Source organism: Octodon degus, unplaced genomic scaffold, assembly GCF_000260255.1.
Source record: "Octodon degus isolate 3935 unplaced genomic scaffold, OctDeg1.0 scaffold00029, whole genome shotgun sequence".
NCBI lineage: Eukaryota > Metazoa > Chordata > Mammalia > Rodentia > Octodontidae > Octodon > Octodon degus.
In genome coordinates, this window is record NW_004524605.1 from 7,039,359 (window position 1) to 7,061,708 (window position 22,350).

General features: G+C 47.8%; 1 protein-coding gene across 3 annotated transcripts in view; it reads right to left on the bottom strand.

Annotated features, from left to right (window-relative positions):
• Glra1 (glycine receptor alpha 1) overlaps nt 1–22,350 on the bottom strand; it is a 100,915-nt gene that overhangs the window by 53,257 nt on the left and 25,308 nt on the right. For 2 of the 3 annotated variants that reach the window (XM_004629371.1, XM_004629370.1), the window contains exons 2-3: nt 17,043–17,170; nt 11,011–11,078 (exon numbers count right to left, since the gene is read on the bottom strand). In XM_004629371.1, the coding sequence (XP_004629428.1) occupies nt 11,011–11,078; nt 17,043–17,170 (196 nt within the window). The remainder of the gene's footprint in view (nt 1–11,010; nt 11,079–17,042; nt 17,171–22,350) is intronic. The other variant, XM_004629372.3, reaches the window with a different exon arrangement.

Genomic DNA, 22,350 nt, shown 5'->3' on the forward strand with positions numbered 1-22,350 from the left:
ATCTCCCTGGTACTCAAATTGTATAGAAAGACAGAAAATGTAATGGAAAAAGCAACAACAACGACTTCTTCTCTCAATGACAGCAAATAGTCCCACAAAATAACCAGAAAGAAGTGTAATACAAAATGAGTTAGTTGTATTAGAGATGTTGTAAAGAATGCAAGTGTGTTTGAAGTAAAGGAGAATGTTTTGAGGAAAATCCACGCCACGTCTTTTATAGCAATAAACTTTTTAAAATTAAAACATTTACCGTGGTTTTGATCACTCCACATCAATTAAAACACACACACACACACACACACCCCACCCAATGACTCTTAAACTTTCTGTTTTTTTTTTTTTTTTTTGCGGAGCCGTGGGATTGAACTCAGGCCTTTGCGCTTGCCAGGCAAACACTTATTCTACTGAGCCATCTCCCCAGCCCCATAAACTGTGTTTATAAAGTATTGCAACTCCTTCCTAAATTAATCCATAAACTCAATATAATCCCAATCAAAAATAAGAATATTTTTGTAGTACTTAGAAAGCTGATTCTAAAATCATAAATAGTGCTGGGGAGATAGCTCAGTAGTCTAAGCGCCTGTCTGGAAAATGCAAGGACCTGGGTTCAGTCCCCGGTATTACATGCCATGCTGGCCCGGATCCCTGGGCACACTGTGCCACCACGAGACTGGGTGTGGTAGCGCATACCTACAATCGTAGCGCTGGGGAGGCTGAAACGGGAGGATCACAAGTCCGAGCTGCGCAGTGAGACCCTATGCCAAATACACATATTGAAAATAAAATAAAATTCATAAATAAAAGCAAATGGCCTGGGTAGGCCAAGAAAACTTTACAGGAGAATGGAGGGCTTTCCCTCCCACATGTAGAGATGGGTTTGGAGTTGCAGCAACATTAAAGCAGGGTTGTGCTGCTGCAGGAACAGACAGGACACTGGAGCAATGAGCTGGAGTCAGAGGGAAGAAACGTGGATATGGAGAGTTAGTGTGGGAGGAAGCTCTTCAATTTGGCGGAGAAGTAGTGGCTCTTTATTTTTATTTTTAAAAATTTTTTTAAAAATTTATTTGTGTGTGTGTGTGTGTGGGGGGGGGGCCAGCTCAGCCCACCAGGGGGCGGCCCTGGCTGGCATGTGGTGCTGGGGGATTGAACCGAGGTCCCTTTGCTTTACTAAGCTCGTTCATAAGTAGGTGCTTTAGACCACTGAGCCATCTCACCAGCCCCTAGTGGCTCTTTAGAAATGGTGTTGGAATAACTGGTATCTGAGCAGACAAAAGCAGGGTTAAAGAACCAACAAACAATTTCTAGAAAATTAGACTCCAAATGGACTAAGGAAGTCCAGATATTAAAACTAAAGCCTATTGCTTACTCAAACGCTCCGTCAGCGTGTCTGAGGTGTTCAGATGTACTCAGAATTTGGAGTGCAAATTAAAAGTGACAAGGAGATCCTGTTTTGAAAATCACATTTGGGGAAGATAAAAAGCTTGATAATATCGTGGTTCGGCCCAGATTAAGAGAACTGGATACTATTATAGGGAATATACATTTTTAAAGCTTCTCTGGAAGGGAGCTAGGTAATAACATCTGTCAAAATAATTTTTAGGAAGTGCATGTTCTTTGATAAAGCAATTCCACTTCTCTAACGTTTTCTGTGGGCGTGCACAGGCAGCTAGGCACAAGGATGTTGTGGTGCCAGTTGTAATAGTGACCACCTGATAAGCCTAAAGGGACAGGGCTGGGGAGGTAGCTCAGGGCCTGAAGTGCTCACCTGGCAAGCGCAAGGTCTTGAGTTTGATTCCTGGTGCCTTAAAAAAAAAAAAGTAGACCCACCAGGATGCTGGTGGTTGCGGCTAAGTTCCGGGGCTCCTCTCTCCTCTCTCTCTCTCTCTCTCTCTCTCTCTCTCTCTCTCTCTCTCTCAGAACCGGGGATTGAACTCAGGTCCTTGCGCTTGCCAGGGAAGCACTTATTCTACTGAGCCATCTCCCTGGCCCCCGGGGCTCCTCTCAGTGGGGGATTTGCAGTGTGCACGGGCAGGGATTTGCCATGTGGACCAGCAGTGAGAAGGATTGAAAAGGCCCTCAGTGACAGGGCTGATGTGCAGCAGTTCCAGGATTTCCTAGGTCAAGATAATTCTTAGTTGAATTTTGACCTGAGGTTTGCATTTAGGATCAAGATTAGGACAAGAAACAGATCTGCTTCTTCAGTTACATCAGTGTAACAGAAGGGCATCTAGCTTTGGGGCTCCCTGCAGCACCTGATTTACCCATAATGAAGATGCAATATGCTTCCTTAAATTAATAAATTGAAAAGATTACACAAAAAGCTAAAGGGACGTCAAGAGAAGTGATGAAATGCCCTAAAACAATGTGTGTTTGTACCACACACTTTCACAGGGAGATCACAAAGTCCACAGACACAAATCCTATCGTGTTTGTCATGTATTTGATGTAGTACTAATAAACCATTCATTATGTCTGCTCCCATGTTTACAAGTTCTGTGGCATGGGTAGAGGTCAAAAGACTGAAGTAGATATGGATAGAATAGTGCACAGAGTGATGTCAAGCCACAGTGGGGACACAGAAAGCAAACTGTATTGTACCATCCTATTGGTGAGAAGGTGTGTACTGTATCTTTTGTGTGTGTATCTGTATATGAGGGCATGTACAGTTGGGAAAAAATGACAATAGTGTGCTTATTTGTAGTGTTCAGCTCAGGATAGAATAATGGGAATTGGAGGGTTGGGTGGCAAAACAGGACTACTGTTTCTCTTTTGCTCTCTTTTCTATTGGTCTAATTAACAAATGCTTGTGACGTCAGGCACTTAAGCATTATCAGGTACTTAATGTTCTGAAGACTTGGTGTCCACAAGGATCTCGTGAGTCCACACTGTGACATAGCTACAGAAACGGAAAGATCTTTGAGGCTGATGAGTAGAAGGCGATCACATGGTTCTGTGGACGTTCTCCTAGGGCTTCCTGGGGGTGCCGCGATTGAGAGAGGGGACAAGGCAGTGAGATCTCTCGCTCTGGCCCCACTTCAGCCATAATGACCCCTTTCAATCCATTTATTTAAAGTGATGCTCAGATTTACATCAAACATGTAAACATGAATATGGCAGGGAGGTAGCTGTTAAAGTAAGCTCTGAGGTCAATAACCATAAATAAGGAGGACAAGAGCCTCCACTTTTTCCTGCTTTGAGCAGGTTTCTTTCAAGAGGAAATCAGTGCACTTGGTGAAGCTCTAACCACCAGCAATCTAAGGGGAGAACCTCAGACAGCGATGGATTGAAAACCAGGCAGGATGCTTGAAAGAGGTGCAAGGTGAGGTGCAAGAGTGAGCCCCTGAGGTATGGGAAGGGCTGTTGGCTAGAGTTGGCTCCCGGAGGCAGCAGGTGGACTAAAAGCATGAGTAAACAGAGATCTGAGAGTGGTGCAACAGTGAAGCCGCTGTCTTGGAGGTGGTAGGTTCTTCACCACAGTAGGCGTGCAGGCGGAAATTACTTAGCCACATTTGTGGCAGGGATTCATTCCAACAGTGCCTGACATTGGAGAGCTCCTAATGTTGATTTCTTCCCCTGAATATTGGCTCACTCCCATGAATCCAAGCCCTGTGTGGGCTCTGGGCACGCAGGCGTTATTGGGAGGGGGGCAGAGTTCCCATTCTTACTACAAGGGCAAGCACAGGAACAAACTAGCGAGCTTGAAACTTTCGATATTGCCCCAAGAATCGTAGCACAAGGCGGTGTTGGAGAGGGTAACTAAAAGAGGGGGCGACATTTTTGGTCTAAGTAGAGACTAAGGAATGGGCAGGAGTGATTAATGCACAGATCTTCCTGGGAAGGGGGAACAAGATATAGAAAGAGCATCCAGAAGCTGTTGTAGCATTCATTGGAGAATTCTGTGATCTGATTTGGGGTTAAAATGACTCCCTAAGACAGTGGCAAATGGAAGGGAATGGGAGGAGGAGGAGGAGGAGGAGGGAGGCCACTTAGGTGGCCGTATTTGCCAAGTGGGAGTGTGGTGACACCAATGTTAAATAAAGCAAAGATGGAAAGTGGGAGAGGAGTTTCAGCTTTATTTCTATGACTCAAAATACCTCTTTGTTCATTCAGTTGATCCCACCACGACAGGGCGATGGGAAGCAACTGCTCCCTGGCTAGTGTGTTAGCAACGGGGTCTTGTTACCTGGTGCTCTGGGGGCTGGCAGGGCAGCGAGCTGAGAGGCAAGTTCTGACAGAGTTGAGCGAATCTCAGCCTCTTGTTAGACAGGCATGCCAGGGTGGAGAAGACCCAGATGGGGTGGGTCCCTACATGGCTCGGTGACACCCCTGCCCATGCCCAGGTGATAGGCGCTCTAAGAGGTCAGGCAGCCTGGGGATCATAACTGGCTGTGAGTCTCATCAGCTGGAAATACCTGGGTGTATGAAGACGACCTGAGCTTCAGTTTCCTCATCTGTATCATAAGACTGTCAAGAAGACTTCATATAACATAAAATAATCCCCAGGAGGCGCTCACCAGGACTGTTTGGCTCTCAGAAAAGTGCTTAAGAAAGGACCAACACCAAGACCGGAATCTCACATTCCTTTCACAGAAGAGCTTTTTGAAAGACCTATTTCCATGTTGTCTTTGTTTCAGCTTGCCTTTTGCTTTATAGAGGTCCCTGAAGTTACTTTCCCCAATTTTATGCATGTCCCTTCGCTTCTCAGGCCTACGGGGTGCTAGCACTTCGTTATTTTCCCTTCACGCAGAGCATCAACCTCAGGGCCCCCCGTACAGGCAACCGTGCTACCGCTGAGCCACGCTCTGGCTCCTACTCTCTTTTCCCACTTGAGTTTTCTTCTTTTGGCATGACTGAATGCTCATCAAGTTTTCCAGAATCCTTCATCCTTCAGGTCTGTTGTGATTTGTGTGTATTTGTCCCCCCAAAGCCTCATGCAGTCATTGAGGCGCAGTTTTATAGTCTGTGATTAATTCATGATCCAAGGCTGGGATTATGGGTCTGAGTACTGCTGGGATTAAGGGCGTGAGTGCTACACCCAGCCTGGGGCGGATAGCCTAAATGTAACATAAGAGGGACAGGGAGGCAGACTTGCTCTCTGTAGCTACTGTCACTGCTGCTCCTCCCCTTTGCTGTCTGCTCTGCGCCTCCTCCATGAAAGGCTGCCCTCTGCCATGTGCCACCCTGCCTTGGAGCCAGTTGAGTATGGACTGAAGCCTCCAGTAACTGTGAGCTAAATCAGCCTTTCCCTTCCTTCATTTTGGGTGTCGGGTATTTGTCCCAGCAAGGAGCGAGGAGTTACCGAGATAAGGTCGTTCAGTGATACTGTTCTTTCTGGAAGATCATGCCATGAAAAGTAGCAAGGCTGGGTTGCTGCTTTAGCAAGAACTAAAAATCACACAACAGCGCTTTTGTCATGCCTGGACTATGTCACATATCCACAGGTGTTAGCACTGTGACTGCTGCTCATTGTTTCGTGTTGTGCAGCATCCTGCACGTACGGCTGCCATCGCACGCATTGTACTGTGCTGTTATCTTTGGTTTCTGTGTCCAGTAGACTTTTTTTTTCCTAAGGGAAAAGGAGAATGAAACCAAGGCCCTGGGCCTGCCAAGGAAAGGCCTAATCCAACGAACCAACCCCCCCCCCCCCCCGGTAGATGTCTTGAAAGCGGAGACCTGCTATTTACTGATGCTGCATTCCTGTTTGTGTAAAACCTTGGGAGGATCCTAATTCTCTTCTGGTGGGGCCACATGGCTTTGTTTAGATCATGAAATGTGAGCAGCACTAGTACTTCTCCCTTGTAGGTAAAAAGGATTTAGGTGCCATGGTTAGGGACCGAATGTTGGTGCCCCTCTAATTTATATGCCGAATCCCTACGCTCCGTTGTGCATGTTTGGAAAGTGAGCCTTCAAGGAGTTAAAGTAAGATCGTAAGAGCGAGGCCCTCACCTAACCTGATTGATGTCCTTAGAAGTAGAGGAAGAGATACCAGAACTCTCCCAGTCTCTCTGCATGCAGAGGGATGATGCCTCGTGGGCACACAGGGAGATGGCAGCAGCCCCCCAGGCAGGAAGAAGACCCCGCCAGAACCAGCTGAGGCACTGCTCTTGGATATCTAGCCTCCAGGATGCAGCAAAGTAATTTTCTATTATTTAAGCACATCGGCCTGTGGTTTTCTGTTATGCTGGCCCAAGCTGACGAATACACCACCATTCACTGCTTCAGCACCTTCGTCCCTTTTAGGGCAAAGACGAAATCCCGTATTGGTGTGGAAATGCAGTGCTGACTCACTGCTGGGAGGACAGTCACCCCGGATTCCTCTAGATCTGCAGAGAACTTAGTAGAGGGAGAATTTGTCGCTGTGGGAAAACCTAGAACCGAGCCCTCTGCCAGAGCCCACCCACAGTTAGCAGGTATAGGCACCTTCACGTTGATGTGGGAAGAGCTGATGTGATCGGGGAGAGAGCAGGAAACCAAGGCAGACGGCCGGAAAGGCATTTCCTTATGCTTACACGTTGGGGTCCTTGTCGTGTTACTTTAGTAGTTTTTGTTTTGATTCTGGGGATTGATTCCAGGGCCTCATGCATGTCGTTAAGTACTTCACCACTGAACTGCCCCCCAGCCCGTTAATGTTGTTAATATTTTATAAATGGAATAATTCTTTCCATTCCTGTAGGCTTCACGAGAAGCTCCTGTACTCTGTGTACTGTTCTTACAGCCTGCTGCCTGGGGACAGAGGGGTTATGTGGTGGCATAACTAGGATGACACTGGTGCTGAGGTTTGGGTGAGCGTCCCCTGAAGGTCATCTGTGAAGGCTGCTTCCTGCAGCGCCAGTGGGAAGTGGAGGAACCTATAGGGCAAAGGGCCTGCTGGGGGTTCTGGCACCATGCTCCCAGAAGTGCTCGCTTTCTGTGCTTTGGCTGGAGATGCGCTTGCTTTGTGTATATGCAGATCCCCTCGACAATGTGCCCCCATCCGCACCCTGCACGGGCACCCTGCCTTTAGACCTCTGAAGCTGTGGGCTGAATACACCTTCTCAAGTAGTTCAGTATGAGCCGCAGTTGCTTCGCTATAGTGATGGGAAGCTGACTCATACTCTGGGCTCCTTGTCTCCTAGCTTAGGACTCTGTCCATGGTCCGTTACTGCCTGCAAATAAGGCTGAACCTGAGGGCTGTCATTGCTTAGGCTGTTACGGATTGCCAGGGGTCCTGGCTACAGTGTCTCTATCTCTGTTTCAGGCCGCCCTGACCCTTAGCAAGAGAGGCTGGAGCCCACATCCTAAGAATGGAAAGACTAGGATTTAAGCCAAAGCTGCCAACACACACACACACACACACACACACACACACACACACACACACATATACACGTGTACACACACACACTCTGTGTGCCATAAATTCTAGGTATATGTTTCCCTGTATGTGCAGAATTGCATGTGTGCCTGTACATACTTCTAGATACGCTAGGCACTCAAGTAGTAATACTCAGTTCAATAACTTTTCACCCATCCACACGCACATGTATGTACACACACCTGAGCATATATATGGAAATATGATGGCTCGGGTGCTGACATGTTCTCATATATTATATTCACTGATATTTGCACACACATGAATAAAGACAATAAATATACTTTTTTTCTGAGAAAGGGTCTTGCCATGTAGTCCGGGCTGGTCTTAGATTGCGATCCTCCTGTCTCAGCCTACACTCACTCTTAAGACTTCACATATCCTGTATCTATACCTACTCACTCATACATGCATATCTACATTTGTACATTTACATACATGCACTTCCATGTATGTAAATGGAAGTGCATGTATGTAAATGTACAAACTTTGAAGTGACTGTCCTTATAGACTTTGAAGTGACAATGCCTATAAACACGGGTCTGTGTGCACCTGCACAATCCCACAATCCTGGACATGTGCATGTACATGACATGCAGACATGCGCATGCTGTGGCATGCACCCTCTGCACCCTCATAGTCCCATGTCCAGGCAAGCTGGCTGGTTCCTCTGCAGTTTAGTTCTCCGTCTTTCTCTTCTGGGCTACCTGAGGGCTGCCCTAGAACCAGACCCATTTCTCCCGGCTCCTTCTTCTTCATGCTGAAGAGATTCAGAGCATCCCTGGGAAGGTCAGATGAAAGATGGATAGACAGCTCAGCCCTCCCCTCTTTGGAGGGGATGGATAGGGACCCCTGGGCTTCACTGCTGCCTCCACCTGCTCTCCTCTCCTAACTCTGGCAAAGAAAGCCAGGCCCTGGGAGGGAGGCCGCAGTCAGGCTCAGGGCTCTAGCTGCGTCTAGAGCTTCTCTGTGTTGTTCCCAGAGAACAAACCCAGCTGAGGTCTATGACCCTGGGACTCTGGGCAGACTTCCAGGATCCTCTGTGTACAACAGCTCCCTGAGTGACTGCACAGGTAGTGTCCTGAGCCACGTGGACCACTCCTAGCTGTGTGTCCACGGACAAGTGCCATCTTCTCTGGCCTGTTTCCTTGTCAGCTCTAATGCCATACAGAGAAAGGAGAGAAGCCGTGGCTGGGTTTGCTCCAAAATCTAAGAAGTAGACATTTATGTTTGGGGCTGGGGAGATAGCTCAGTGGTCTAAGCACCTGCCTGGCAAGCACAAGGACTTGGGCTGGATCCCCTGTACCCCATGCTGTGATGGCCACCAAAGCTGGATGTGGTGGTGCATGCTGGTGATCCCAGTGCTGGGGTGGCTGAGGAGGATCACTATGAGTCTGAGCTGCGTAGCGAGACCGTGTACCAAATAATAAATAAATAATTGAAAAAAATACTTAGGTTTGGCTCAGGAGGCCATGTGATTTGGGGTGAGAGAGCGCTGAGCGCCTATCCTCTTTCAGCCTCTTATGAGCTGTCAACAACCTAACCGTTCTGGCCTTCAGTTTCCTCCTTGTGTGCCAGGGATAACTTCTTTACCCCCAGGGGTTGCTGAGTGACTTAGATGACACACAGAGAAGCTCTGCACAGTGCCTCTCGCGCGGTCATGTCTAAAGTGTTCTTCCAGAATAAGCTGGTTTTCCTGGCATCACGCTCTTACTAGAGCCCAGCTTTGCTCCTGAGATGCACGCAAGGAAGGAGGTGGTGGATAAGACAGTGGTCGGGGTTTGGTGGGGAGGCCAAGAGGAGGAGGAACGTAAGGAGGGGTCCCCTGGGCTCCCACAGAGTATCTGGCCTCTGCCCATCCCCCTCAGGTGACACAACCTTGCTCAAGTGACCTTGGAGCCATCAGATTCTTTTTCTACAAAATAAGGGCTGGACTGGATGATTTCTAAATAAATTTTTCTACATCTGAGATTTCAGGGTTTGTTCCTCCTAAATCAATCATTAGCAAAGTAAAATAAACAAATATAGTTGCAATCAGCATGGAGATGCCTTAGAAAGCTAGGATCAGAGGTCACTCAACCCAGCTATTCCCCTCCTGGGTATTTTTCAAGATGAACCGAAAACACCACACCATAGCGATATATGTGCACCCATGGTTATGGCAGCACAATTTGTTGTAGCTAAATCTTGGAAACAGCCTGAACGCCCATCAACTGAGGAATGGATAAAGAAGATGTGGTATTTTCATGCAATGGAATATTACTCAGCTATAAAGAAAGATAAATGTGAGGCTTTTATAGGTAAATGATGCAACTAGAGACCGTACTGATAAATCAAATGAATGAGGCCCACATGTGCACACATCATGCTGATTCCTTAGTGCAAGGACCTGAAACAGTAAGTAAAATCTGACGGGTACAATAGATATTATGAAAGGGAAAGAATCTGTTCAAAGGGAAGGAACAACTGGGGTGACAAAAAAGACAGAAAGGGAGGGCGGGGAAAAAGAAATGCATATGTACATACACAGGATAGCGTGGATAATTGCACTGATGGTTTCTGTTGGTCCACTGAAAGGAGTGGTTAATGCTCAATTATTTTTTCCCCTTTTTAATCCTTATAACTTTTTTTTCTGGCCAATTTTGCATGGTTATATCTGCTATTCTGAACAACTAATTTGAAGACAACAATAGGCAATGTAACAACCATTGTTGAATTCCTAAAAAAAAAAAAAAGAAAGAAAGAAAAAAATCACAGCAGAACAGACTGCCTGCTGGTAAATCACCAGGTCTACCCTGCCTCAGACTTTCTTTAGTAAATGGGGAGCCCGTGGCCTCTCCTGTGGGCCACTCTTTGGATGGATGCATGCCACGTGAGCCTTTTGCATGGTGGGGGGACTTTCTTCTCTTGCTGGGCATCTTCCCTGCTTCCCCTGAGGTGTGCCACGCCTGGCCCTGTCTGGGGTTGGGGTTCCACTGCTGACAGTGCTTAGGTTGTTGCTGACATGTGCAGTGTAGGTCCCCAGCCCGCCAGTTTCTCAAGTCCGTGCTCCTTGGTGCTGAGGCAGTGTGGCCAGGACAAGCCCTTATCTGCGGATTAAGGATGGACTTTTTCTCCTGCTGGTTACTAACTGGCTCTGTGATGGCCACTTTCCTGGTCTTCGTTTCCTCAGCCATAAAATGGGGAATGTGGTGCGAGCTATGGTCTTTGTCTAGTGTAATTATTTTAAACTTTTTATCGTAGAAAATTTTAAACACATTCACAAATAGAGCAAAGAGTACAATTAATGCCATATATCATTTCAGCTTCTATAACCATCAATCTTCTGCCATTTTTCAGTTGAATTCGAAACCTTTGAGCCAGTCTTTACATTTTATTTTAATCTAAAAATGTAGCCTGCTGAATAATTGTGCTTTTGTAATGCTGGCTGTCTGGCATGCGGCAGCACCGTTAGTTCCTGCAGCCGCTGCAGATGTCACGTCTTTATGCGAAGCTAAAGACTGAACAGGATGTAGACGCTGGGGCCCTGTGGTACTGCACGAGAGCCTCGACGAAAATTCTCCACCTCCTTGGGGGAGACCAAGGCAGAGGATAAATATTTCAGGGAGAGAGCTAGCCTCAGCAGGAACCAGCAGCTTGTATTTTGACTCACTCACCATGGTTGTCTCAGCAATGGAACCAAAGCTGTTGATGAAAATGTTGCAGCTCACGTTCACCGGGGGACCTGCCAATCAAGAGAGATATGTGCTTAGTCTCCCGATGATGGAGAGACCCACAGCCGGCTAGGACACGTTCCTGGAGCCGACTGCAGCGAGGGAGCCCCGGGCGGAGCGGCTCTTACCCGCCCTCCATCCCACCCCCAAACGCCCTGTATTCCCAGCCTCCATCTCAAGTCTCTACGCCAGACTCCCTTGTCTGCAGGTGAGCAGCAGGTACAGGACGCCAGAGGCTGCGCTGCGATGTACTTTCATTAATGCGGGATGATTCATCATCCTGCCATATGGTTGAAATCTCTTCCCCAAGCCCCATCGGCTGCCTTCTAATTTGTGTCTGAAATGTATTTATGGCTACAACATTTGGAAGCCGTCTTGGGAATCATGAGGAACAGCGAGTTCCTTGCCGTGAACTTGTGAACTAAGAAGGATTCTGTGGAAGGGCAGGGATGGGAGTTCTCAGCTGAGGAATCCAGAGGGACCTCCAGGAAGGTCTGCTGCTCTGTGTTAAATATCATCCAGGCAAGTCTTCTGAATCTTTCTGCAAAGGTTAGGGAGGAAGTGGAGGAATAGTCACTGCTTTGCTATCTCATGGCTGGAGGGAACTCTGTCTAGTGGAAACGCGGTCTCTTTGCTTTATCCTCTTAATGAAGAGCATCACCAGTTGCCAAGCATTTCAGGGTTTGCTCATGTGTGGAGAGTGTCACTATTAGCTCTTTCTAGTCTCTCAACAGCTCCGTGAGAAGGACTGGCTATTACCTCTCTCTTACTGAGGAGGAAATAGAAGCTCAGGGAGGTTAAATGGGTTGCTCATGGCCACCTTGCTAGTAGGTAGTTGAACCACGGTCTGAGTCCAGATCTGCCTAACTTGAAAGGTGGCTCTCTTAATGGCTACACTATAGGTAAGAAAGAGATTCAGAGGAGGAAGAGGCGAGCTCTTTGTCACATAGCGCAGAATCCAGGATATCAAGCACTGGGACTGCCACAAGAGGGAGCAACGAAGGGAATGTGAGATCTTGAGTGACAGAAGTACGAAACAGTAGACTGGATGAGGAAGGTTCTCACAGGAAACAGCTCATAGAGTGATGACCTTGAGTTGACCTTGAGTGTGGTTAGGACTTGATAATTGGTTATACTCCTCATAAAGACTATAATCTGTGAATTTTCTTAGGTTCCGTTTCTTGACCCCGTGAAGGAAAGAGAGGCAGGGAAGAATTAGTGTTCTAGTTTTACCAATGACCGGGGAGAGAGTTTTATTAACTTACTCAGGCTCATTTAGCTAAAAGAGAGTAGACCCAAGTTTACTGATTGTGGAAAGAAAAGGTTAGATATCATTATATCCTCTGTAATGTCCTCCACTTTATCTTTCTTAAAGAAGGTTTCCCACGAATTGCACCCAAACTCAGCTACAATTTTCTTTTTTCTTTTTTCTAGAAATCTTGGTGGATAAGTGAGGACCTAGTCTTGGGGTGAGAATCCAGGGTTTTCTTTCTAAGAGTTTCAAGAACTCTTGAATGCAGATGGAACTTCAGTCTTTACAGGCTGCTTGACCTTATGGGTGTGTCTTCGTGTGTGTGTGTGTGTGTGTGTGTGTGTGTGTGTGTTACTGGAGATTGAACCTGGGGCATTCACACTGAACTATGTCTTCACCCCTTTGTAAAATTTTGAGACAGGGTCTCACTAAGTCACTAAGTTGTCCAGGCTGGGCTTGAAATGTTGATCTTCCTGCCTCAACCTCCTAGAGTGCTGGGATTATAGGCCTGTGCCACTGTGTCCAGCTCACCTCTTCCGTTTTGTGCATCTTGGTTTCTTTGTCAGTCTCCTCCCATGGAGGGAGAGTAGCTCTTGATCTGGGCCATCATTCTCAGCTCTAGTGGTTTGGTATTCTCTGATGGAAACGATCCATTTTAAGTGTATTTGAACTTCAGGGATCTGAGCCTTCAGACCTGGAAGGATTCCTAACAAGTCACCCCACCCACAGGTCCCCCAACGGATGTGCGGACAAGGCTAACTGCAGCAGAATCACCTGGGAAGCTTGTTAAACTGCAGATTCCTTGGCCTGACCCTGTACTAGGAGAGCTCAGATCTCTGGATGTTAGTCCAGAGTGTACTGTTCACTGAGCTACGCAGCCAGGTTGAGGCTTTCTGCAATAGATCGCTTCCTTTGTGAGGCTGAGGTCCTACACAGCTCCAGCAGGGAGGAAGTTGCTGCCCCGGGAGCAGCCCTTTTCTTGGCTGGGTAGTGCTCTGTGTTAGCAAATTGCTTCCTTCTGCTGAGTGGAAATCTGCCTCATTGTCATTTCCACCTAAGCAAACAAAGGCCCATTTTTTCCCCCTCATTTAGCTTCAGTCTCAGATTTTCTTTTTTAGCCTCATACTATTAAGATGCTCTAAAGAGTTACTGCCCACACCTCCAAACGGCGAGCGCACGGTTCCCACCCAGGCCCATGAGCATCTGGGGCTGTGACTCCCATATAAATTAGATCCTGATTTATGTGTGAGAGAGGGCATCAGCCAAAGGGACCCCATGGGGAGGCACAGTTCATTGATATAAATCTGAAATTAAATTATCTTGAGAAAATTACAATCCAGCTGCCTTTGGCAGCAGGGATAATGTATATATTTCATTAAATATTAAAGTTTAATTTTGCTTTTGTGTATGTGTTTGCATTGGGCTGTGCCCCTGATCCTGACCGGCATTATAATACATGAGATCTTAGAAAAGAAACAGCGTGCTGGAGCTCGGAGGCCAGCGTCCCATTGCATCATTCCACAGATGCCGAAAAGAGGCCCAGGCTCCGTCACGATTTATTCAGGGTCACACGTATCAGGTAGGTAGCGCTCTTTCCTTCCAAGTTGTAACTGGCATTGGCTTGGCACTCAGCAGGCTGTGCCTGTGGGGCTTGGCCACGCTTATCTTCAGGAGGGGTCAGGAGCAGGCAAGTATCTGGTGTCCGAGGAAACTGCAGAGTGATTAATCGCAGTGTAGGGTGTTCAGACAGTGCTGGCCTCTACCTTGGTGTTGGGGTCACTGGAGGCCTGACCTGTGGGCCTTTTCAGGAGCTCTGGGTTTGTCTGGGGCCCTTGGGAATCCTCGTGCCCCAGTAGAAGTGAGAAAGGAATCATGGGAGTGAAGGGGGCAGACATGTTTTCTTGCCAAACTTCCACCTTTCATAAGGGAGACCCTTTCCCTGGCTCTTGGAATGAGGTAGAGGAAACTGCATCTTACTTCAAGTCAGGAGGGGGCCAAAGAGCTGAGAGCATGATTGGGCAAGGCCCACGGGGTTGTCTAGCTCTGCAGCTCTGAGTTCTGAGTAGCCTGCAAACGAGGAGGGGAAGGGTCTTGATTCAGTGGTCTGAATTACATTTATTTTTCTTAAAAATGTCAACTGCTAGCTGAGGGTGGTGGTGCATGTTTGTGAGCCTTTTCAAAACACCATTGGCCAAACCAAACTTGTTCTGGAGGCTGAGGCAGGAGGATTGAAAGTTCGAGCCCAGCCTGGGCAACTCTGACTTAGTGAGATCTTGTCTCATAATAAAAATAAAAGGGGCTCTGGATAGTTCAGTGCAAATTCCTGGGCTCCATCTCTCATACCTCCAGAAAACCAAACCGAACCTAACCAAAATCGATCACTATGTAAGTGAGCAAATGAATGAATAAATAAGCTTTAGACAAAAAAAAAGGAGTCAGGGAGGCTGAGGCAGGATTGCTGTGAGTTCAAGGACAGTCTGGGGTACTCAGCAAGATTCTCTCTCAAAAGAAGAAAAACAAAACAACAAAAAAAATTCCCCAGTCTTCACAGTCTTGGCTTAGTAGGCATGCTTGCTGGCTTATTTGTTCGTTGGTTTAGGGCAGCGTAGCTGAGGGCTTTCCATGCACCACGCTTGGTGGTATGCACAGAAGAGGATGGCACGGACACCCGGCATGCACCCGCCTCTGGCTTATGAGCAAGATATGACACCCTGGCGCAGGTGGAGTTCTGAGAGAACCCACCAGGGGGCAGAGTGGACTGGAATTCCTAATAGATCCTCTTGAGGGGAGAAGGTTCAAGGTGGTGGTTGAGGGCCATAACCAGTCCAGAACAAGTTTGGTTTGGCCAATGGTGTTTTGAAAAGATGTGATTGAGTTTCCAATTTAGAATTGTTCATGCAGAACCCCGATTTAACTCTAGCCTTGGAAGGCCTAGTCACCCAGGGCTGCCTTCCCTCTAGGCAGCCACGGGCAGGAGCTGAGACCTGGTTGCCCTGAGCCAGGTGTCTTTCCATTCTTCTCCCCTTATCTCCACCCTACTGCATTCATGGACCTTGCCAGTGTGGTCATTTGAGATTGGAGCTCTGAGGAAGGGCTTGGGTCAAGTGTGCTGTGAGATCCGCGTCGGTCCTGACTTTACTGTCCTTACAGGAGCCACTGTCACAGCATTGGTGATGGAGGATGAGGCCTCCAGATCAAGGTGCAAGGAACGTGGGTGCTAGCTGGGGGTGGTGGCATGTGCCCGTAAGCCCAGTACTCTGGGAGGCTGAGGCAGTAGGACTGCAAGTTTGAGCCCAGCCTGGAGACCAGAGGCCAAGGAGGCATACACTAGGAAGCCACTACCAGATGCCACACCCCTTGTTGGTTATTGGGTTTGCGCCAAAGGAGCAGGAATGGAGGCGTAGGTTGTCTGTGAACCCTTGCAACAAGATTTTGTTTGTGTTTTTGAGACATGGTCTTGTTATGTAGTCTAGATTGGCTGTGAACTCACTGTATAGCCCAGGCTAGCCTTGAATTCATGATGATCTTCCTGCCTCAGCCTCTCAAGTGCTGGGATTACAGGCCTACATCACTGCCAAGATTTTTACTGGGGTTCTGGAAAAAGGTCATGTTGCACAGCATCCCAAGGAGAAGATGCTGCCTTCTCAGGCACCAGTGAATGCTGAGGCCAGGCCTCCCTTGCTGTAGACATTCAGGTCCCCCAGGTCTGTGAAGGCGAGTGAACCCCCTCAGCTGGCCTAGACTGGGGTTTATGATCTAGCGAACCATGGGGCATGTGTGGCTCGCAAACGCGTCTTATTTGAATTTCTGTGAGGAAGGTTCACAGAGACCTTGACTTCTGGCTTTTCTTGGAATCCTGGATGACTTGGCAGCCTGAAGCCTATGTTCCTTCCTATAGGGTCTGTGGGCTCCAGCTCAGAGGAGGCACTTGAAGTTGTGATTCTGATGGAGATGAGAGGTTTTCAGGACTGTTGTTAATCTCTCAGAACCTTCCAGCATATGCATTTGAGTGTGGAGCCCCCTTATCAAAACAAATAAAAGTGGAGGGAAGTGAAAAGAATTAAGACCTGTTCTGTGCACGCAGCAACATCCCATGGTGAATGACGTCATTAAGTAGCGCATGCGTGGACCAATGCAAATTTAAAATATTCAGAAAAGAAATAACCAAGTGTTAAAAAAAATACAAGAGATAGAATTGGATAACATAAATAAAAGCAAATCAAAGTGAAGCTGTGTGGGGAGAAGTAGAGGAGGAGTTGCTCATTGCCCTCCACTCCGGCTCCCTTGTGGAGCACCTGAGGGAAGTCCTGCAGTTCCAGGATGATCATGTTTGAACTCTGTGGATGTTGCCCGTCCCATCATGGCAGAGCCAGGAAGCCAGGGTCCAGAGAGAGGGAGAGGCTACCCAAGCTCAGAGAGCATGTCTGTGACTGAGCCAAGACTCAAATCTACCGTGCACATTCCTTGTGGATCTATTGCACCAGAGTAGAACTTGGTCTTGATTCACTTACTGACTGCAAGCAGCTAACGGTGCTGTGGAGCTGGATGCTCTAGGGCTTTGCCTGGGTTTGGTGGGAGAAAAGGTTGACTTGATTAGCAGGGTTGGCCCTGGGTAGGAAAGGAGGGGCCATGGGACTCATACCGTGTGCCCAGAGCAACATGCTGTTTGCTTCTGTAATCTGGGAAAGCATTCTCAGTGGATATGAAAGCAATGTTTCTCTACCTTTAAAGTTGGGCCTGATTCTGGCATCGTATCCGGAAGTTCTTCCCATGAGCTTATCCAGGAAGTCCGAGGGTGACATAGACTTGGGAGCAGAGCGGGCAGCTTCGGCTTCCTTGGAAGCGGCGAGACTAAGGGAGAGGGGAAAGCAAAGGGTTAGTGGTGGCTCTTTCTTCTGCTATAAAAGGTCCTGGCCTTGTCCAGCTGCTGCAGAACCGCCAGGACATTCTCGGTGGGGAAGTGGGCCACAGGTGTCCCGAGTGAGCGAGGGCCCAGGCTGAAGTGCTTCCCCGGCCGGCAGGTGATCCCACCTGGGACCCCAGCAGGCAGCCAAGGCCCTGACAAGGCCGAGAAGCCACTGGCTCCTTGGAGGCTTCATCTCTGGGCTTTGCAGTCATCACAGTGGCTGCTGGGTCTCCCTGCGAGGAGAGATCGAAGGCTCAACCATCTGGAAGATTCAGCCCTGAGTTTTGGGTACTTGCATGTGTTTGGTCCAGGGAATGATACACCCAGAAGGGACTGTATGGTAGAAACAGCCCAGCCTTTTTTCAAGGCTCTCTTCCAAATCAGCCACAGATTAAAACAAAACAAAACGCAATAAAAGGTTTCCAGAGCCAAATGTATTTGGGAATACAAATTTAACTAGTCATGCTTACCTTGGGTCCTTATGGAATCCTTAACAAGGTTATACTCTCTCAGTTTGGGGGCAACTATCTCATTAAACATCCACTTCAGAAAATGTTCAGTGGGGACTGTGGACACCCAGCGGGGCGAGGGGACAACATAGACCCTGGGGTTGTGAGCAGTGCTCTCTGCCTCTTCGTGCCAAGAATCAGGGATTTGAAATCCAATCGCCGCGAACGCTCCATGTGTTTTCTGTCACTGTCCTTGCCAACGCAGCAGTCCAGTTCCTGCTTTCTACCAGTCCGAGTCATGAATGTCTAAGGACAATGCCCTTCCCCGCCACACACTCAGAGGCACCCGGATTTCACTGTGTGTCCTGACGGGAGGTTGAAGAACCTCCACTGGGTTTCACGGGCCCCTGAGGTTTCCTAACCCTGCAGTGACGCTCGAGAGGCGGCTGGAACGCTGAGCCACCCTGCTGTGTGTGCTTGGGCCTGACGTGCGGAAGGAGAGCCGTGTGGCTCTGTTTGTCAGAAGGAAGCTTCTGCCACTACGTCAGGCAGGGCACGGTGCTCCCCGGCTGTGGGCTCCACTTCCCGTCCGCACCTCTGCACCTGCCCTGACCACGCCCACTGTAAACGTTCAAGTGACCTGCTCTCCTGGGGGACTCCAAATCTCCAGTTCCATCCCCGGAGTGGAGTTTTCAACTCCTTTGAAAGCTTGCGGAGTGTGTCACCTTTGGTGTCCTGTCTGTGCTGCATATTTACCTTCCAGAGTGCATGCCACGCTTTCTTTCCCACGCCACCCCTCCAGACCATAGCAACGCCAGGCGACACCTGTGAGTCTCTGGGCACCCAGAAGCCTCAGGCCATCGCCTGGCCTTGTCCTGCTCTCCTCTCTCACCTGGTCCCATCAACCCATGAGCCAGGCCATCATGTGATGCAGCCATTTGTGCTTTTCAAGCAGGGATCCTGTTGTTTCTTGTTTATTTACTTATTTATTGTTTATTTGTTCTGTCAGTCCTCTACTGTGTGAACCATGGTTTCCCAGACTTGATTGGTGCTCAGTGATTAGAAAGTGAGTCAATGAATAAATAATATGCTGCTTAATATAATCAATGATCCTGGCTAGTAGGAAGTGATTATAAATATGTATAGATTAACAATTTAAAAATAATTAGATATATATAATAAAGCCAAAGACAGAATCTAATATTTCTTTGAGGATTTGGAAGGTATTCCAAGATTCTTCAGACACTCTTGGTTGGGAATCTGAAGACACTTCACTCATGTCTTAAGCAGCTAGTTGCGAGGGGGTGAGAACACTTGCTGGTTTGGATGTGTGCGGCTGTGGATGCAGGAGAGTTTCTGTGACATGGGTGGACTTCTAGGTGTGACATGCATATGTGTTATGAGTGCAAATGGATGGGTGTGTAACAGATGTGTGCTGGGATTAGAGTGTGCACCGAGATGTTTGTGGATGTGGAGTGGATTCTGTCATGTAGATTAGTGTATGTAGCTAGGGATGAGCTCAGTGGCCCAGCACCTGCCTGACACGAGGCTCTGAGTTCAAGTCCCCGAAAAGAAAAATTAGTACCAAAAAGAAAAATTAGCTTCTTAGATTAGCATATGCAAAAATATTAATACCTGTGTTTGTGACAAGTGTGGCATTTGGTATGAGATCTTACTGTGTATGTGGCTGTATATATGGTTGGGGTAGAAGGTGTAAGTGTATGAAATGCTTTGGAGAAGAATGTTTGTGGTGTATATTCACATATATTTGTATTTATTTATTTATTTATTTATTGTGGTACAGGGGAATTGAACTCAGGACCTTGTGTTTGGCAGGCAGGAGCTTATGCTGCTGAGTTATCTCCCCAGCTCCTTACATACATTTGTTTTTGATCTGTATAGCAAGACAGATAGAAGAGTGCAAAAGAGCAAAAGAACAGAAGATTGGGATCCATCCTGCATCAGTTACTTACCAGCTGTGCCACCCCGGGAAGGCTACTTCAACCTTTCTGAAGTTAATTTGCTTGACTATCAGATGAGTTTTGCACAAGGAGCAGCTCTGCTAGCACAGGGGAAGGGAACTGGGTCAGGTTTTGGCACACAGGAGGCACTCGGTCTATCTGCGCCTTTCCCTGCGCTGTGTGTGTGTGTGTGTGTGTGTGTGTGTGTGTGTGTGACCTTCCAGGTACCATCCCCAGCCACCATCAAGACCTTGGCCCTGTTGGCGCCAACTCGTGGCTGCTCTGCTGTGAGCAGAAGCAGGTGACGTGCAGCTTTGTGGTAAGAGGCCGTCCCTTTCAGACTGTCTAGCATGGCAGAGGCGAAGTTTCCCATGCTCTGTCCTCGCTCAGGGCCTCCTTTCCCTGATAGGGTTTGGGGTCATCATCCTCCGTCCCCAGCCACTGGTGCGCACACACCGCTGCTGGCCCTCAGGCCTCTTTCATAAGCCTGAATCCTATCATGCAGCACAGTGGGAGAGTGAACTCGCCCCAACTTGTCCCGCACCACTGGCCATGGGCATGAAGTGCTGTTTAGTAGTGGGACCCTCCCCAAAGCTGCTGAGTCCTGGCTCAGGCTAGTTCTCAGGTCTGCAGCAAGAACTCTCCATTTGGTCATCTGACATTGCCAGGTGCTGAGCCGACCTGGAGGTGACCAAGACCCTAAAAGGTTAAGTATCTGGCTTCAGGTCACACAGCAGTTTAATGGATGAAGGAAATTGCTAGAAGTCTGACTTCAAGAGTGGACTCATGCAAATGCCACAACATTTGAAACAGCCTTTGGTGAACGGTCAAGAGGATAAATCAGCACAGCTTCGATTACTGTTTGCTTCTGCAGCTTGTTATATGTCCTGGTGTGCCAAGAAAATCAAAACCTGCATCTGACTCCTAGCGACCCTGCCATGCACTGTGTCGAATTTACCACACTTAAAAACCGAGAAGATATAATCATGGATTATCAGACAACCCTCTGTTGTGTCAAAGGCTCATACTGAAATTCTTTTGAAAGTCGGGTCTCCAGTCTCTCCTCGGTATTGTTTAGCTGTAGTTTTTCACCTGCATAATTTTTGCCCTGTGTGTGTTCTACATCTACAGTGACTCCCGAGCCTGAGGCCTTCCCCTGGTCATGGAGGAGGATCAGCAGCCTCAGAAGGTGCTGGAGACAAAGCCAGACTCTCGGGATTGAAAGACAATTGGCTCAGTATTAAGTCAGTGTTACTCTTGTATTCAGCAACTATAAATCACGCTGCCCTTCCTCACAGCCCTAGTCCAAAGGTTCCTTTATTTTTCCCTGATACAAAAGCTCCATTCATTTTTATGCCAAAATAGCCTTTTCCCTCCACTTGATAATCCTTGTACATTTCTGCCTATATTTAGACAGTACAATTTGCACAGGATTATTTTAAGCCCCTCACCCCCAGTGGATCTGAGCTGCGTGCATCTGGGTAGAGTAAATATGCCTCAGGGAGCTCCTGATGCATATTCGGAGCCGTCACCTTGAGGGACTTAAGGATTTGTGTGTGGACCGTGAGGTACTGGACAGAGAAGCTGGGAATGAATCCGGGAGGTGAAATGCTCAATCATTAGGATTTTCTGACCTTGCAAAAGTATTTAGAAATGATGTAAATTGTTTCAGGGATTAATGAACGTTACTGGTGGATCAGACTTTGTTGAGGCAGATTTGATGAGCCGTAATTTTCAGAAGGTCAGTGAGGTCTTTGGGGACAAAGTCTTCTGGTGTCTTCAGTGACAGGATATTAGACATCTATCAATTTTGCCTTGGGATTTGTTACACTAAGAATCTCTGGTACTCAGAGGACCTCATGTGTGACAACCAATAACACAGATGATGAAAACATCCAGAAGTAAAGTTCAGCAGAGGGCTGGGGTAGGGTGATATGACAAAGATGGGGCGGTGTGGCCTTTGTCTCTTGGCTTTTAATCTCCTGAGATAAAAAGTGAGGAGATTAGGAGAATCTCCGCAGTCCTCCAGCCCTTGGCCCTCCTTTTATGAACCTATAACACTTCCTCTTTGTCATGCACCTGATCTTGGGATCTGAATTTGTCTGGACTCCCTTGGGAGAAAATGCCTATGTTTGCCTCCTCAAAGACAAGAAGAACTGGATGGCTCCTCCCCATCCACCCTCAAGAGTTCCCTCCAGCGAGCCCAAGTGTTCCTCAAGCAGCTGTTGGAAGAAAGGCCAGATCAATGATGCTCAGATTCTCATTCTTCAGTTCCAACATCAATTGGAAGTAAGGAATCAATACAGAGCCGTCAATCTGAATTTCAAATGAACTATGGCAATAAGACTCGGAAGAAACGATTTTGATTAGACTTTGCATGGCCCAGCACACCCAGAACACCCGACAGAGGCCAACTCCCAGCTCACTGTAGGCAGAGAAGTCATGGAAGTCAAGGTAGGAGAAGGGGAGCAAGGACAGGAGTGACAGGAGAGGGCCCAAGAAGCTGAGCACAACCACAGAAGGGCCCTATAGACCTGTGGCCGCAAGGTGGAGGTGTGGGTCTAAGCATTCAGGGAAAGTAACCTTCTCAACCCATTGACAGTAACAGTGATAAATCTGATGTCTCGGCTTTTCTCTGGTTCAGCTGAGTTGTTGAAGCCAAGCCCAGGAAACATGACTTCTAAAGACACCTTCATATGGTGGGTGTGTTTCTTT